Source organism: Lepidochelys kempii, chromosome 6 (genome assembly GCF_965140265.1).
Source record: "Lepidochelys kempii isolate rLepKem1 chromosome 6, rLepKem1.hap2, whole genome shotgun sequence".
NCBI lineage: Eukaryota > Metazoa > Chordata > Testudines > Cheloniidae > Lepidochelys > Lepidochelys kempii.
Window position 1 is genome coordinate 1,148,984 of NC_133261.1, and position 15,879 is coordinate 1,164,862.

A 15,879-nucleotide genomic window follows, 5' to 3' on the forward strand; every position below is an offset into this window, starting at 1 on the left:
TCAGCTCAGAAATTTCAGTTTAGATTTTTTTTCCCAAAATGTCAAAATATTCCACAGAAACAATCCCCCGGTTTCTGACCAGCTCCATCAAAAACCCTTTTACCTGCCTAACGCTTTGGAAAATTCTGGCCTTAAGTTTTCCCCTCTCTAGAGTCTAGAGGGAAGAAGAAGGCTGGGCCAAGAAGGAAAACTTGAAGGGGGATTTTTATGGGCAGGGTAGAATTAGTAAAAGTGAAAGTGACACCGGGGAAGAGTTAGCAGCTGGTTACACCAGCCACACTGCGAGATAACAACGTGACTTGAGGCAGAGGGGTGGCTCGTTCTGTGATAGCCAATGGGATTGCAGGGACCTGCATGCTGTACAGCACTCCTGTGCTCTTATTGGCTGGGACGGTATAATTCCAGTCTATATAATTACAGACCGATGGAATATCTACACCGGTGCTTGCCTCAGCCCTTCAGATCTTCCCTCGGCCCTGGGGCTGCAAGTGCCTGGCTCTCGGCGGGTAAGTCAGTCCTGCTCCATGGGGTTACCAGTCGCTAGATGGGGGGAAGGATAGCTTGGTGGTTTGAGCGTTGGCCTGCTAAACCCAGGGTTGTGAGTTCAATCCTTGAGGGGGCCATTTAGGGATCAGGGGCAAAAATTGGGGATTGGCCCTGCTTTGAGCAGGGGGTTGTTCTAGATACCTCCTGAGGTCGCTTCCAACCCTGAGATTCTATGATTCTATGAGGGAACGGGCCATGAGGGAGCAGCGTTGGCTAGTGATTACGGCAGCAATGAAAGATCTTGGGTTTCTCTTGGCTTTGACTTTAACTCCTTCCACTCTCCTGCCTGGCAGAGTCCTCGTAACCCCAACAAGGCTGGGCCCAGGATTCCTGGGGGGCTCAACCCCCAACCCTGCTGCAGTCACCTAGGATAGGGGCTAGCGTGTCCCCACTCCAGGGCCCTCTCTCTGCACTGGGCACTTCTCTGACCCACTGACCGTTACGTAGAAGTTAAAGCAAATGCAAGTTATTTAATCAACAATTAATCTTAAAAAGGAAAAGGGAAAATGGGAAAGGTTAGAGGAAACACATCACCCCCCTCTGTGGCAGGGAACATCACAAACCGTGTCTCTGGAACGTCCGGGCAGTTCACAGTCTGCTCCTGGTAAGTCCCAGGCCTCCTGCTCAGGCCCTGGCCGTGCTGCAGGGATGCTGGGGGTTGGACACTTGCTCTGGTGGGGGCCACACGCTCTCCGTGGTAGGACCCTCCTGCCCAGTGTCACCCCCGCCGTGTCGGGGTTATGATCCAAGCCTGGCCTGCAGAGCCCCTTGGCTGAGGCGTCTCCCTGTGCTGGGCCCGCTGCCCAGGGTCCCCCTCGCTCTCCCCAGCTGCTCACCGCACCCAGCTCCGGACTGCTCCAGCCCCAGCCCCACCACTCGGTCTCTGCTGCTCGGCCTCCAGCTCCCTGGGGTGCTTCTCTCCCCCCCCCGGCTCGGGTTGCTGCAGCTCTGCTCCCAGGGCAAGTCTGCTCTCTCTGGCCTGTGCCTCTGGTCCCTCTGGATCTGGCTCCCCAGCTCTGCTCCCCAGCTTAGCTCGGGCCCCTGCTTTCTCCTTAGCTCAGCCCCACTCTGTCTGACCCAAGCAAATCCAGCTCACACAGAGGACGGGATCTCCCTGGCCTCCTGACTCCCTGATTAGCCTGCCCGCCCTGTCATTCAGGCTGACCTGGAGCATTGGCCTCTCCCCATCGCTCCTGGGGGCTGTCAGGCCCAGGGTCCTGATTCCCCATCAACCCTTCCCCCTCTTTAGTACTGGGAGCTAGCAACTAAAACTCCCCCTCTGAATGTTAGTAAGGGGGCAACAGTCCCCTTATATAAAGGAAAATAATGAAGCAGGAAGCTGCCTTTTAAAGCTTTGCTTTCGCTGATTGCAAACCCAGGAGCCAGTCACACTCTCCGGCAGGACATAAAAGACAAACCAAGCCCCCCAAAAAGGCAGAAGCCCGAAGCCACCCAGCCCGGGAAAGCCCCCAAACTAGCAACGTGCTGCTTAAGGAAATGAAATGGCGATTACACACACACAGAAGCCAGTCTGTGCTTGTTCCCCCCTCGCCTTTGGCCATGTCCCACCAGCTGCTCCCCTCCCACAAACATTGCAGCGTGTGTGAGAGTCCGCGAGCTTCAAAGCGGGGGGTGTGGGGGGGTACAGCCCTGGGGACTGGGAGGAGCTGGAGCACAGACACCTGCTGGGCTGGCGGCTGGGGGGAGAGGATGGGCACCCCCCCAAACTGACAGAGGCCCCCCAAACACAGACACCTTGCCCTAAAGGCAGGAAGGGGCAGACTGGAGAAAGCAGTGGGTGGGAGGCATTGGGGGTGCAGGGACAGTCAGAGAGCCAAGCGGCAATGATTAAATCCATCAGGGATTAACGTGGATGTGTGTTTTCTAGGAATAAAGCAGAGGCAACAAAATCCCCAGATCCACTTAGATCTGGTCAGTCAAATTGCCTGGATCAACTTGAAAGGAGCCTTGGAACTCGAAATTGGCGATGGCTGCCCCGGTAGGTAGATTTTTCCTCTTTTTGCTCTAAGGATCGCGGCATAAGTATCCCCCCCACCCCACTCATCCACTTCTTTTATTAAAGTCGTAATTTGATCACTGGTCAGCGTGAAGGGTGATATTAACTCAAGTGAATAAGGAAGAATAAATTGAATTAACAGGTAAAAAGACATGCATAGTCTGGGGTCACGTGTCCCTCAGGCTGGAGAATAGAAAAGCACGTCAGAGAAGTAGCGAAACTCAAGTCGACGTAGCTTAGATCTACTTGCCGTGGGGTCCATGCCGCACTGGGCTGACGGGAGAAACTCTCCCATTGACTCCCCTTACTCATCTCGTCCCAGTGGGGTACCAGACTTTTATATTCCAATCGATTTATTTTATAATTATATGGCAAAAATGAGAAAGTCAGCCATTTCTCAGTAACGGGGTGCTGTGACACTTTTGTATTTTTATGTCTGATTTTGTCAGAAAGTAGTTTTTAAATGTGGTGAAACTTGGCAGTCGGTAAGACAAATCAGCCTCTTGAAAGGGGTCCAGTGGTCTGGAACGATTGAGAACCACTGATCTGGGTGCCTTCATGTGAATAGAGGACCATCAAGGTTTAACGACCCTCCTGTGTCACCATGCCTTGGAATTTCCCTCTGAGATGGAGGTAGAAGGACAGTAGGGAAGGCACAGACCAGGCTTACAATCAAAATGGAGATGGTAGCTGGATGCATGCACACAGGGAGCTCCGAACGTCAATCCAAACTCATGAACTGTACATAGGTTCCCCAAATCGTCACAGTCCCCCCTTCTCCCTTTGCCCACATGCCCTTGCCCATAGCTCTGGCTCATTTTAAGGTCCAGATACTGAAGTTTAGATCAAGCCCCGGTGCAACTTGATCACAGTTGGAACCTGAGTTAGTACATGAAGATGGTGAAAGATCTGCTTCTCTACCATCTGCTGTGTAAAGAACCAGACGTCTCAGAGTCATCTCCTGCTTTGGCGAGCTCCAGGACCGTTTCAGCTGTTCCTTCGCTCGCTGAACTGCGTTCTGATATTCTTCAATTCCCCGTTGACAAGGAAATGAGACAGAACCACTTGATCCTATTTTCCTTTAGCCACAAATTCAATACGCCCAAGATCAATTTCCCTTCCTTGCTGGGAACAGGCTGTACAGGTCTGAGCCCCTTTAGACCAGTCTAGGGCATCCATAGTTAACACATCACAATTTTTGTGCCTAGAGAGGAGCACAGCAGCAATATGAGCTCGGTCACCTCCGTCCAGCCCTGATTTTACCAAGGCTGTCAGAGCATGCTTTGCTGTGACCTCTCACACCTTTCCCAATGGGGATGGGCGTTCCCTCATTTTGTCATGTTTGGGTCGGTGGTCGTTGTAGCTGAAACACCTTAAAACTACTGTAGGACAGAGTACTTTTTGGACTAGCATAGAACCCAGGAGTCCTGACTCCCAGGCCCCCTGCTCTAACCCACTAGACCCGACTTCCCTCCCAGAGCCAGGGATAGACTCAAGTATTCAGAGGCAGCATTGCCCAGTGTATAGGGTAATAGACCAGGGTCCAGGACACATGGGGTCTGTTCCCAACTCTGCTACTGACTATTTGTGTCACCTTGGCCAAGTCATTTCCCCTCCCTGGTCCTTTGTTTCCCCTCCCACTCTTTGTCTGCCATTTCTACTTGCTGTGAGCCCTTCGGGACAGTGATAGCTTCTCATTGAGTGTCTGGGCAGCGCCTGGCACCTGGGAGCCCAGGTCGGTGTAGCGCCCGGTGCAACGGGCTGCAGTCTTGGTCAGGAGGTCTGAGCAGCACCCAGTGTGATGGGGCCCCTATCTCAGTCAAGGAGGGTCTGTGGAGTGCCAGGGTCCCCGATCTTGCTCAGGGCAGGGCGGGGGGGGGGGGGGGTCTGTGAAGTGCCCTGCCCCATGGAGGGCCCCAGTGTTGGTAAGGGTCTTTGTATAAAGCAATGGGACCTGGAAAGACTCTCAACTGCCCTTCTGCTCTCCCACCAGAGCAATAAAATGTGGCCAAGGAAAAGAGCTACCAAGAGTGGCCACGAGGACATACCAGGTGAGTGAGGACGACTAGCCAGAGACCAAGCATCTGATCCTGCACAGAGCCAGCCAAGGGGGGAGCAGGGGCAAGAATGGAGGAGCTGGAGGGGAAAGTGAGGGGAAATAGAGAAGAGGAGGAGGGGAAGCTGGGGAATGTGAGGAGGGGGAAGCTAGAGGGAACAGAAGCCAGGCCTCAGTCAAACCCAACAGGAGGTCACAGCTCCCCCCAACCTTGGAGTGGTGCAGGGGGAAATCTGGGGGGTTAGGCCTATAGGACCATCAGGGGTCTCCCATGGCCTAGTGTACGTTCCCAGGCTGAGCGGGGTGAGCGTGGGCAGCGACTCGGTTTCCCCCCTGCAGCCCTTCGTGCAGTCCTGGCTGTCACTGGGCAGGGGGAGCGGTCCTGCTGAAATGACCCCCCCGCTGGCCGGAGCGCTGGGTAGAACAATCCTTAGGGTCTCTCGTCCCACAGGTCCCCAAAACACGTCCCAGACTGGTTATAACTTTGTGTTAGCAGGAGGGGCGCGCGTAAGACACAGGAGATAACTGTCCCACTCTACTCGGCGCTGGGGAGGCCCCGGCTGGAGAACTGTGTCCAGTCCTGGGTGCCGCGCTTTAGCAGAGATGTGGGCAAACTGGAGAGAGTTCAGAGGAGAGCAGCAAAACTGATGAGAGGTTCAGAAACGCTGACCTGTGAGGCAAGGTTAGAATAACTGGGCATGTTTCGTCTGGAGAGAAGTCGGAGCGGGGACTGGATAACAGTCTTCAGATACGTTACGGGCTGTTATACAGAGGACGGGGATCCATTGTTCTCCATGGCCACAGAAGGCAGGACAAGACGTAATGGGCTTAATTGGCACCGAGGGCAATTTAGGTTAGCTATTAGGGGAAAGTTTCTCACTCTAATAGCGGTTAAGCTCTGGAACTGGCTTCCAAAGGAGGTCGTGGGATGCCCGTGACGTAAGTTCCCTCTAAGCCACGTGGCCGTGCAGCAGGCTATCAAGGGCCGCACGGGGGGGAGAGGTGACTCTCCCCTGTCCCCGGGTTGCTGCAGTGAGAGAGCCCTGGGGGGAGTCCTTTCTCCTTGGGTCAGCCCTGGGGCAGCCTGCACCCCAAATCCCTCATCTCGGCCCCCCCCAGAGCCCAGCACCACAACCCTCTGCCCCAGCCCTGAGCCCCCTCCCGCACCCTGAACCCCTCATCCCTGGCTCCACCCCAGACCCCACATCCCCAGCCAGAGCCCTCACCCCCCCCACCCCAACCCTCTGCCCCAGTCCAGAGCCCCCTCCCACACTCCAAACCCCTCTGCCCCACCCCCACCGTCCATCACCTCCATATTGGTGCACATACAATTCATTCCGCACATGGATGTAGAAAATTAGAGGGAACATTGCCCGTCACTGGAGCTTTTTAGGAACAGGCTTCACAAACCACTGTCAGGTCTGGTCTAGGGTTACCTGGCCCTGTGCAGAGGGCTGGTTTAGGTGACCTCTCGAGGTCTCCTCCCTCCCCACATTTCTAGGATTCTGTGATTCTATAACAGGGATCCGTCAGCTGGCACTGAGATGCGGCCACCTCTGGGATGGGGCAGCTGTATATACACCCCACTGCCAGCCGCACAGCACCCTCTAGCGCGGTGTGACTGGGGTGTTGGGGCCAGCACCGACTGAAAGGGGAGAGCAGCCCTCACTGAGCCCCCTGCCGGGCTCCCTGCAGCACCACACCCCTACTGCCCTGCTGAGTCCAATGGCAGAGTCCCTCCCAGTGCTTTCCAGGGAGATCTCCCTCCAAACCGCGACCCGGCCCACTTCTGCTTAGCGTGAGACGGGCTGGGCTCACAGCAGGGGTGGGAAATCTGTGGCCCTCCCTAAAAATCAATATCAGGGGATGGCTACGATGGAAACAGCCATAAACCTGCAGAATAAAACCTTTCCTCCGACCCCCTCTGCCTTTCCCAGTGGAGAAGGAGGATCTAACCCTGGACCCAGACACGGCCCATCCCGAGCTGGAGATCTCACAGGACGGGAAGGAGGTGAAATGCGGGAGTTTCAAGAACGGCAGCTGCAGCCCCAGCCAATTCGACACGGCCAACTGCGTGGTGGCCCAGCAGAGCTTCAGCTCAGGGCGGCACTACTGGGAGGTGTTCGTGGGCCAGAAGCCGCGCTGGAGCCTGGGCATTGTCTCAGAGCGAGCTGAGAGAAAGGGCAGATTGATCCAGAAGACCTCAGGGTCTGGTGAGGTCTTCACCGAGGGCTACTGGCTGATCGGCTACAACAAGGAGAAGGCCGGGAAGCCATACTGGGCGTTTGACACCAACCAGATGCCCTTTGACTGTAGCCCCCACCCTAAGACCATCGGGGTCTATCTCAATTACACGGGCGGGGAAGTGACCTTCTACAACCCCGATGACCCTGATAATTTGGTCCCCCTGTACTCCTTCTACAATGCTGCCTTCAAGAACGCCCCCGTCTACCCCTTCTTCGACCCCTGCTGGCATGACAATGGGGGCAACGCCCAGCCCCTTAAAATCCTGTGAGTGGCTGATTTACTAGTGGGGGTGGGGACCAAAGCCATCCCAGCCTTGGGGCTACCAGCATATACCGCGGGCTAGCCAGCTTCACGGCACTGTTCTGAGAGCCACACTAACCTCACCCAGCGACCAGGCAAAGCCGGCACGGTCAGCTGAGACAGGCCGGGGGGGTTGGGATGGGGCTGAAAAAGCAGCGACCTGGGACCATGAGATACTCACTCGCTACGGTATATTCACCCTCCTTCCTATTGGAGCTATTAGAGGGGGTTTCCCTTCAGCAACACCCCACCCCCACCCCCCGCCAAGGCCCTTCCTCCAATGCGTTTGTTGAGAGTAGGGTAAAAAATGTTTCTTACTATCACAGTATCTAGGTTACCCCTTGCAGAGCCAGGGAAGGACCCCAGGAGGCTTGGCTCCCAGCCTCCCACCCCCGCTCTAACCACTAGATCCCACTCCCCTCCAGCATTGGGGAGAAAACCCAGGAATGGATCCAGATTGCACCTGGTATTGTCATTCTCACCTGAGCAAAGTGCACCTAAAACGCCATCCAGAGCATAAATGAAGGGACAAGCTCGTGGGGAGGGGTGAATTCTGCTCTCAGACAGGCCGATAGATGTCAGGAGTTACCCCATCAGGGAGCTCAGGGCTGATTCTGCTCAGTGCAATTGAGGAGTAACTGTTGGACTCCCTGCACTGTAAAGCCAGCGTAAGAGCGAGGACAGTGAGATTCGGTGTTGACACTGGATTTGATTTACACTGATCCAGAATGCGCTGGCTGCTGTATCCCTTTCTACCGCTGTCTGCAATCTGCTGTTGCCTCTCGCTGCTCCAGCCCAGGGCTTGTGCTTCTCTGAGGATTTTATTTTACTTTGCTCAATAAAGAAATATATTTGCCATAATTCCCCAAAATCCTGAGTTGTGACTCAGTTTCTCCGTCCAGATCCCTGGGAATCTGGAGCCTGCTGAGACCTGTCCTCGGGTTAACCCTTGTGCTGCTGCAGATGTATACTGTGATGGGGTCCCCCGGGCACAACCTGGAACTGGGGTACCACTTTGCCCTCTTAACTCTCCACCCTGGGCTGTCTCTCACAGTGCTTTGCTCGTGACAAGGAGCAAACCCCTCCGGGCACTGTGATCACTCAGCCATCATCATGTGGAGCCCCACACCCAGCAGAGTTGCATGAAGGCTCCTGAGCCACTCACGAATCACACAGAGAAAGGCACCAGCCAATTCCCCCAGCTCCACAGCCTTGCGCCCCAGAGCTGCACCATCTTGCCCTGGTTAGAGGCCTGATGAGTGCAAGTATTTAACCCAGTCCATCCCTCCCTCCATGTGGAGAGGACACCAACTAGCCTTTGTAGCCTGCAGGGCCATCCCTAGCTATTCTGGGGTCCTACGGAGGCCCCCCCTGCCCATGGGGAGGGGCAGGCCCCAGGCTCCATGGGGGGAGTGAGGAACGGGCCCCAGGCTTCCACGGGGCTGGCTTGGGGAGCAGGGGGGAACCACCCCGCAGTACTCACCAGCCGCCGGTGAGTGCAGGCCAGGCCCTGCCACAGTCCTCAGGGGAGTGGGGGTCGGGCAGGGGCGGGAAGAGGCGGGGCAGGGGCTGGAGTAGCAGGCAGCTGTGCAGGGCACCAGGAAATGTGGTGCCCCAAAGTGCCTGGTGCCCTATGGAGCTGTGTACTTTGCGTATGCGTAAGGATGGCCCTGGGAACCTGAGCTGAGATTTCCCAAGCACTTCCCGCAAAACACACGGTTTTCGGTAAAATATAAAACAGATTAATTAACTCCAGAAAGACAGGCTTTAAGTGATTATAAGCGGTAGGTACAAAAGGTCAGCGAGAGTTACCAAAGAAAATAAAAGCTAAGTGCACCCTCTAAATCTTCAACCTTATTACACTGGGCAGTATTTGGATCAAGCGATTTTCCCACCCCACTGCATGTTACAGTTCTTCATACACAGGCCTCTCTCTCAAGCCTGGGACCAATCCCCTCAGTCTTCTCACTGTTCTTGTTGTTTCCAGCATACGTGGGGGAGGAGAAAGGCCAAGGCATGCTGCCACTGTCCCCTATTTTATACCCTCAGTCCACGGGCCTAGAAGACACTTGCCCAGACATGTCCTGATGAGCTTTGCTGAGTCACAGGGTTGAGCAATCCCCCTGGTGATCTTGTGCTACTCAGTCAAAGGGTTGAGCAGTCCCCATTGTGTGGTGCTTGGGCAGCTCTCATTGAATTGGAAACCCCTTGATCACAACTCCCCTGCTGATTAATGGTCGGTTAATACCCTCCCAGGAGCGGTTAGCAATAGAGACTCTCAAATTTACAACGTATTTCAGAAACAACCATACAGCAAATTAAATCTCATAACTTCATACACACTAATGACATACATATCTGGACAGAACAATGGGTTTCAGCAGATCATGACCTTTCATAAGATATCATCCATGGCTTTGTATGAAATATCACAACCGTATATAAGTGATGAATATGGGGGTTACAGAGGCTATTCTGAGGTCCCGCTTGTCACATATACACAGCTGTAAATGAGGCCTTCTGCTCAAGTCCTCTCCCATAATCCCTGCCCCCTTCTCCCGGATTGCCAACATCCCCATGCTGAGTCCAGGCTGGCAACGCCCTGGCTGCAGAGCCTCAGCTGCAACAGGTTAGTCAATATTAACCAGGGATGGTGTTAAACTCTCACAACCCGTTTACAGGCTAACCAAAATCCCGTCCCTGTTGTTTTTCCGTATACATAGTCCTCTGTATCTAGGACGCTGAACAGTTCTGTCCTTCAGTTGAACCTAGTGAGGGAAAGGAAAACTCCTATTCCCCTGCCCGACTACCCTTCCCCCCGCATTAGCTATTCACTGCAGCTTCTGGCAAACTCTTGTTAAAACCATTCTGAATTTTGCTCCCCAAAAGGGCGGGTGGAGGCTGTGGACATGCCGGGCGTCACCAGCAAGTGACTTAGATGTTTCTTTTGGGGAGTGCTGTATCTCAGGAACCCGGCGGTCAAATGGCCCCACATTTGGCTCTCTGACCATCCCCTGCACCCCCAAGAGGCACCCCCAATGCCAAAGCGATCCGTGCAACCGTGCGGATTGGAGAGCACATGGAGCAGTCCGGCTTTAAACAGTCCTTACCTCTAGCCGCACGGGCGCTCCCCTCTCCCACACAGAAGAGAGTCCGTTACCTGGCAGCTCCCCAGCTCTGTCCTCTCCCCCAGGGACACAGGGCAGCTTGAGAAAGGAGGGGAATTCTCACTGCAGTGCAGAAGGCGACGGTCACCCTAAATATAGCCCTGAGTCGGGGGCCTGGCTCTGACCTGGATACGCTGCGTAGGAAGGACGGGAGGTGGAATGAGGAAACGGGGGGGGCGGTGGTGAGCAGAATCAGGTGGAAAATAATTATTTTTCTTGTGGAAATGTTGAATTTTTTTTTCTCTTTTTGAAATTTCCCACCAAAATGTTGCAGTTTTTTATGACAAAGCAAAACAAACGAACGGTGTGGCTGGAAACCGGCCCATTTGCTGGCTTTTGGTGTCTGCAGAAAATGGAAACCCTGGATGAAAAAAAATATTTCGATGGTAAAACTCCCACGTACTCGAGTACTGGGCTTGGGTGATTGCCCGAGCTGGGGGGAACGGTTCCGTCTCTCCACCTCAATAGGGCACTAACCTGATCCCATCCCTCTTCTGAGCACTCCCTCCCCCCATCACATACACCCTGACTGACACCTAACTCTCCCTTGCCTGGGAAACAGCTCTTAGCGAGGATGATAACATGCACCAACGTTTGGCAGACATTGAAAGTTTGATCATGATTTACAGTAGCCGGAGTGAAATTGAGGAAACCTCCCTAGTAGGGAGGGAGGAGACCGAGATGCAAATAGTTCAGGGGAGCCAGGTGCTGTCCCTCCCCCCCTTAGCCCATAGAGAGACTGTCATAGGCCCTGGCCACCCCAGTGTGTCCTCTTCTCGTCACACATGGTGCTGCAGGGAACCCTGCCTCAGTTTCCTTTTCCAAGGTGGGTCCCCTTGGCTTTCCCCACACTGGTCAGTGACGGTGATGTGGGTTGGCTCTCTGACCAAGTCCCTAAACAAATGTAACGTCTTTCGGGTGTGGTGTATTGAGGACTGTGTTGGAATTGCAAGCTATCGCTTCAAGAGGAGGAGAGCTTGGGTCCTGCTTCCAGGCCTGGGGCTCTGGAGGGATGTGTGGGCTCTGGGTCTAGCAGCAGGGTCTGCAGAGAGCCAGCCTGGAGAAAGGTGGGGTGAGGTGGGCCTCACTGCAGAGGGAGCAGCCTGCTTTTGTCTCTTTCTGTTTTTGGTTCCTGTGTGTTCTGGAGAAATAAAGTCATGTTACATTGCAACTGTCAGGTGAGGGCATTTATGCGTTGATCTAAAAACTTCACTCCAACAGAACTGACCAGAACTGCACTGGTCTTTGTTATGTGCACACCAGCAGAGAAGTGGGATAAAAACATAGTCTCCTCTTGCTGGAATGTGGCACCGCTTTAGAATTCAGAATGAGAACACACAAGAATTCAAAACCAGAGAGAGACAAACCAGGCTGCTCCCAAAGGCAGCGAGGTACAACTCATCCTACCTTCCCCTACCTGGCTCTTTGCACACTGACTCTCATCTCATGCTTCCCTACAAGGCCCCTGTCCTACAAGCGGGGCCAGGAAATCCCACTCACTTAAGGTGATAGCTTGCAATTCCAACACAATCCTCAACACAGCACTGTCTTTTCAGAGCAGCCAGGCCCAGAGCTTCTCCCTGGGCCTCTCCACAGCATGCAAAACTGGAACCAAAATCCAGCGCTACAGAAGCATCATCTGCCCCTCTCTGGGCTTGATCCCCTTGTCCCACGGGGGCTCCTCTCCAGAAAACCAACAGCCAGGAGTGGAGCCTATCCCTGGTGCCGGTGCCTCCCAGCGGCGTTAGCTCCGCTCATAGATTTCAAGGCCCGAAGGGACCGTTGTGATGGTCTAGTCCAGGGCTCTCAAACATGTGGCCCACGGAGTTCTTTGCTGCGGTCGCTAAGCTCCCCGCTTCCCCCCACATCCACGTGCTGCTCCCTGCTCCTCTGCCTACCTCCAGGGAAAATATTGGGGGGTCTGAAGAGGAGGTTGGGGAGATATTGGGGGTCTCTGATGGGGGATGTCAGGGGCTTTCTGGGGTCAGATATTGGGGATTTCTGAGGAGGGAGGTTGGGGGTCTCTGAGGGGGGAGATTGGGGGAGCTCTGAGGGGAGAGGTTGGAGAGATATTGGCAGTCTTAGGGGGGATACTGGGATCTCTGAGGTGGGATATTGGGAAGATATTGGGGATCTGTCAGGGGGGGTGTCGCAGGTCTCTGAGGTTCTAGGTTGGAGAGATATTGGGGATTTCTGAGGGGGGACGTCAGAGGGTTTCTGAGGTCAGATATTGGGGATCTCTGAGGGGAGAGGTTGGGAAGATATTGGGGGTCTCTGGGGGGTGTCACAGGTCTCTGAGGGGGAGGTTGGGGAGATATTGAAGGTTTCTGAGGGGGGATGTTGAAGAGATATTGGGGGTCTCTGATGGGGGATGTCAGACGGTTTCTGAGGTTGGATATTGGGGATCTCTGAGCAGGGGAGGTTGGGGAGATATTGGTGGGCTCTGAGGAGGATATCAGGGGGCTGTTGGGGGGGGTTTCTTGGGGGCAACTGATGAGGTTTTCATGGATACCTTTGCCCAGGGTAGGGGAGGGTCGGGGCATCACAACACAGGTGGGGTGTAGATGGGGGCAGGGAAGGGACCCGATGCGGGGAGGGCTGTGTCTGCGATTTGGAAGAAAGGGGGGAGTTTTACTTGTCCCCACACACTCCCTCCACTTCCCTCTTCTGTTACCCACCGGAGCTGGGTGAGTTCAGTCTCACGGACACTGGTGTCGTTTACGAGTGGTTATTAATTAGATTTATGAGGAAGCAGAGGTGGAGAGGGAGGGGATAATAGCAGCAGGGAGCCCAGATCTGGCCCACGCTCTGGTGATCAGTAGGGACCCGGCAGGGGGCTACGGAGAGACATCAGGGTGAGGGGGGCTGAGTGAGGGATTGGGCCCAGCTCCCAGGGTCCCTGGGTGGGTAGCAGTGGGGTGGGGTAGAGGGAGGAGCTAACAAAAGCCCCTCTGGGATCTTTTCCAAAGTGATTTGCAGCTGGCGTTTGGCCAGAACTGGCAGGCTGAACACGGGAGTTCCTCGAAAGCAGGGGAAATTTTCCAGATATTTATAGTCTGTTACTGGCAGAGAGAGCGCACTGATAAAGTTTGCGGACGACACCAAGCGGGGAGGGGTTGCAAGTGCTTTGGAGGACAGGATGAAAATTCAAAACGATCTGGACAAACGGGAGAAATGGTCGGAGGTAAATAGGATGAAATTCAATAAGGACAAAAGCAAAGTCCCCCACTTAAGAAGGAACAATCCGTTGCACGCATACAAAATGGGCAAGGATGGCCTAGGAAGGAGAACTGCAGACAGGGATCTGGGGGTCAGAGTGGATCACAAGCTAAATATGAGTCAACAGGGTAACGCTGCTACAAAAAAAAGAAAAAAAAAAGGCAAACATCCTTCTGGGCTGTATCAGCAGGAGTGTTGAAAGCAGGACACGAGAAGTGATTCTTCCGCTCTGCTCCACACTGATTAGGCCTCAACTGGAGTATTGTGTCCAGTGCTGGGTGCCACGTTTCAGGAAGGATATGGACAAATGGGAGAAAGTCCCGAGAAGAGCAACAAAAAAGATTCAAGGTCTAGAAACCATGAGCTGGGAGGGAAGATTGAAAACACAGGGTTTGTTTACTCTGGAGAAGAGAAGACAGAGAGGGGACGTGAGAACAGGTTTCCAGTAGGTAAAAGGTTGTTCCAAGGAGGAGGGAGAAGAATTGTTCTCGTTAACCTCTCAAGATAGGACAAGAAGCAATGGGCTTAAATTGCAGCAAGGGAGGTTTCGGTTGGACATTAGGAAAAACTTCCTACCTGTCTGGGTAGTTAAGCCCTGGAATAAATTGCCGAGGGAGGTTGTGGAATCTCCATCATTGGCGATTTTTAAGAGCAGGTTGGACAAACACCTATCAGGGATGGTCTAGATCAGAGGTGGGCAAACGTTTTGGCCCGAGGGCCACATCTGGGTAGAGAAATTGCATGCAGGGCCATGAATGTAGGGCTGGGGCAGGGGGGTGGGGTGCAGGAGGGAGCGTGGGGTGTTGGAGGGAGTGCAGTGTGCAGGAAGGGGCTCAGGGCAGGGAGTTGGGGGCTCAGGGCAGAGGGGTTGGAGTATGGGCTCCGGCCCGGCGCCTCTTACCTCCAGCGGCTCCAGGGTAGCAGTGGCGTGCAGCGGGGCTAAGGCAGGCTCCCTGCCTGCCCTGGCCCTGCACCACTCCCGGAAGTGGTCAGCATTTCCAGCAGTGGCTCTGGGGGTGGGGTGGGGTGGGGCCGGGCAGGTGGCTCCACAGCATGCTGCCCTCGCCTGTGGGTACCACCCCCAAAGCTCCCATTGGCTACGGTTCCCCGTTCCTGGCCAATGGGAGCTGTCGGGGGTGGCACCTCCAGGCAAGGGCAGCACACAGAGCCCTCTGCTCCTCCCTTCCCCACAGGCTGCAGGGACACGGTGCCGGCCGCTTCCGGGAGTGGGGCCAGGGCAGGCAGGGAGCCTGCCTTAGCCCCGCTGTGCCACAGGGCTGGCAAGTCCACGGACCGGATTGAAAGCCCTGATGGGCCGGATCTGGCCCGCAGGCCGTAGTTTGCCCTCCCCTGGCCTAGGTAATACTTAGTCCTGCCATGAGTGCAGGGGTCTGGACTAGACGACCTCTCGAGGTCCCTTCCAGGCCTGTGATTCTCAAAAGCCCAAGCCCACTACTTCCAGCCTGCTGTCAAGCCCACTACACACTCAGCCTGCTGGCTGTCGGCCTTATATACTGGTTGCTCTCTCAAGGTCAGCTCCTCTCAGCCAATCAGCTTTTCCAGCTCCTTCCCATGACATCATTCCTATTGTTAGGTAAGCTCCTCTCCTGGCGCCATCTTGGATTCTAGACCTTTCTAAGCTCCTCCCCGTGACACCACCAGGTTTGCTAGAACTTTCCATCACCTAAGTTATCCCTGTCTGCACCATTTTGATCCGCATTGTTGGATTTTTTAAATTTAAACTATCATTAATTCCTACTTAATTAGAGCCTTAATCTGAAACTGATTCCTGTTTTATGCAAACCAAAGCATCCTGATACTGTCACACCTCAATTATATCAACTGGGAGAAATGAATTTTGCCGAGGTTTTTCTGTAAGCTTCTATTAAGGTGCTGCAAAGTATCTCAGAGCATTCAAAGCAAAAATCTCTCGCTACACGGCGAGCTCTCCACAGGCCACTGTCAGAGACAGGATCCTGGGCCAGATGTTCCCAGGTCTGACCCAGTCTGGCAGCTCTGGCGCTCTGAGAAGCGCTGTTTGTGGGGCAGCACCGAGGGGTTCAAACGCCGAACCAGGCCGTGGAAGCCAGCAGGTGAGTTCCAGGGCACAAGGAGGGAGACAGAAAGGAAAGTCGGCTCTGGTGGGCTGTGCCCCGGGAAGGCTGGAGTGTCTGTGGGGTGGGGCGGGGTGGAGCACATGGACTAGCTGGAGGCAGGGGGTGGCGGGGCAGAGCCCCTCCCCCAGATGTGGGCCTGCTGCAGGGGGAAGGGGCTCTCCAGGCCCACCTGCAGCACCGGAAGCTGAGAGAGGTGTGGTGGTGAGAACA

The 15,879-nt window shown here is 54.6% G+C and overlaps 1 protein-coding gene across 2 annotated transcripts; it reads left to right on the plus strand.

Annotated features, from left to right (window-relative positions):
• The first annotated feature begins 399 nt into the window (after nt 1-399).
• On the plus strand, nt 400-8,460 carry LOC140912288 (tripartite motif-containing protein 72-like). 2 transcript variants are annotated; one of them, XM_073346476.1, is made up of 3 exons: nt 400-506; nt 2,435-2,545; nt 6,557-8,460. In XM_073346476.1, the coding sequence occupies exons 1-3, from the start codon at nt 425-427 to the stop codon at nt 7,132-7,134; spliced, it is 771 nt and encodes a 256-aa protein (XP_073202577.1). In that variant the 5' UTR covers nt 400-424; the 3' UTR covers nt 7,135-8,460. The 2 variants fall into 2 exon arrangements, with proteins under 2 accessions (XP_073202577.1, XP_073202578.1); XM_073346477.1 differs by lacking the exon at nt 400-506 and adding an exon at nt 4,557-4,614 and having other exon boundaries at nt 2,444-2,545; nt 6,557-8,459.
• The last annotated feature ends 7,419 nt before the right edge of the window (nt 8,461-15,879 follow it).

Excerpts from the sequence above, each read along its gene's own strand:
- LOC140912288 (XM_073346476.1), top strand. The coding sequence starts at position 425 with ATGGAATATCTACACCGGTGCTTGCCTCAGCCCTTCAGATCTTCCCTC. Across the intron at positions 507-2,434 it reads AAGTGCCTGGCTCTCGGCGG|GAATAAAGCAGAGGCAACAA; the intron begins GTAAGTCAGTCC and ends TGTGTTTTCTAG. Across the intron at positions 2,546-6,556 it reads AATTGGCGATGGCTGCCCCG|TGGAGAAGGAGGATCTAACC; the intron begins GTAGGTAGATTT and ends TGCCTTTCCCAG.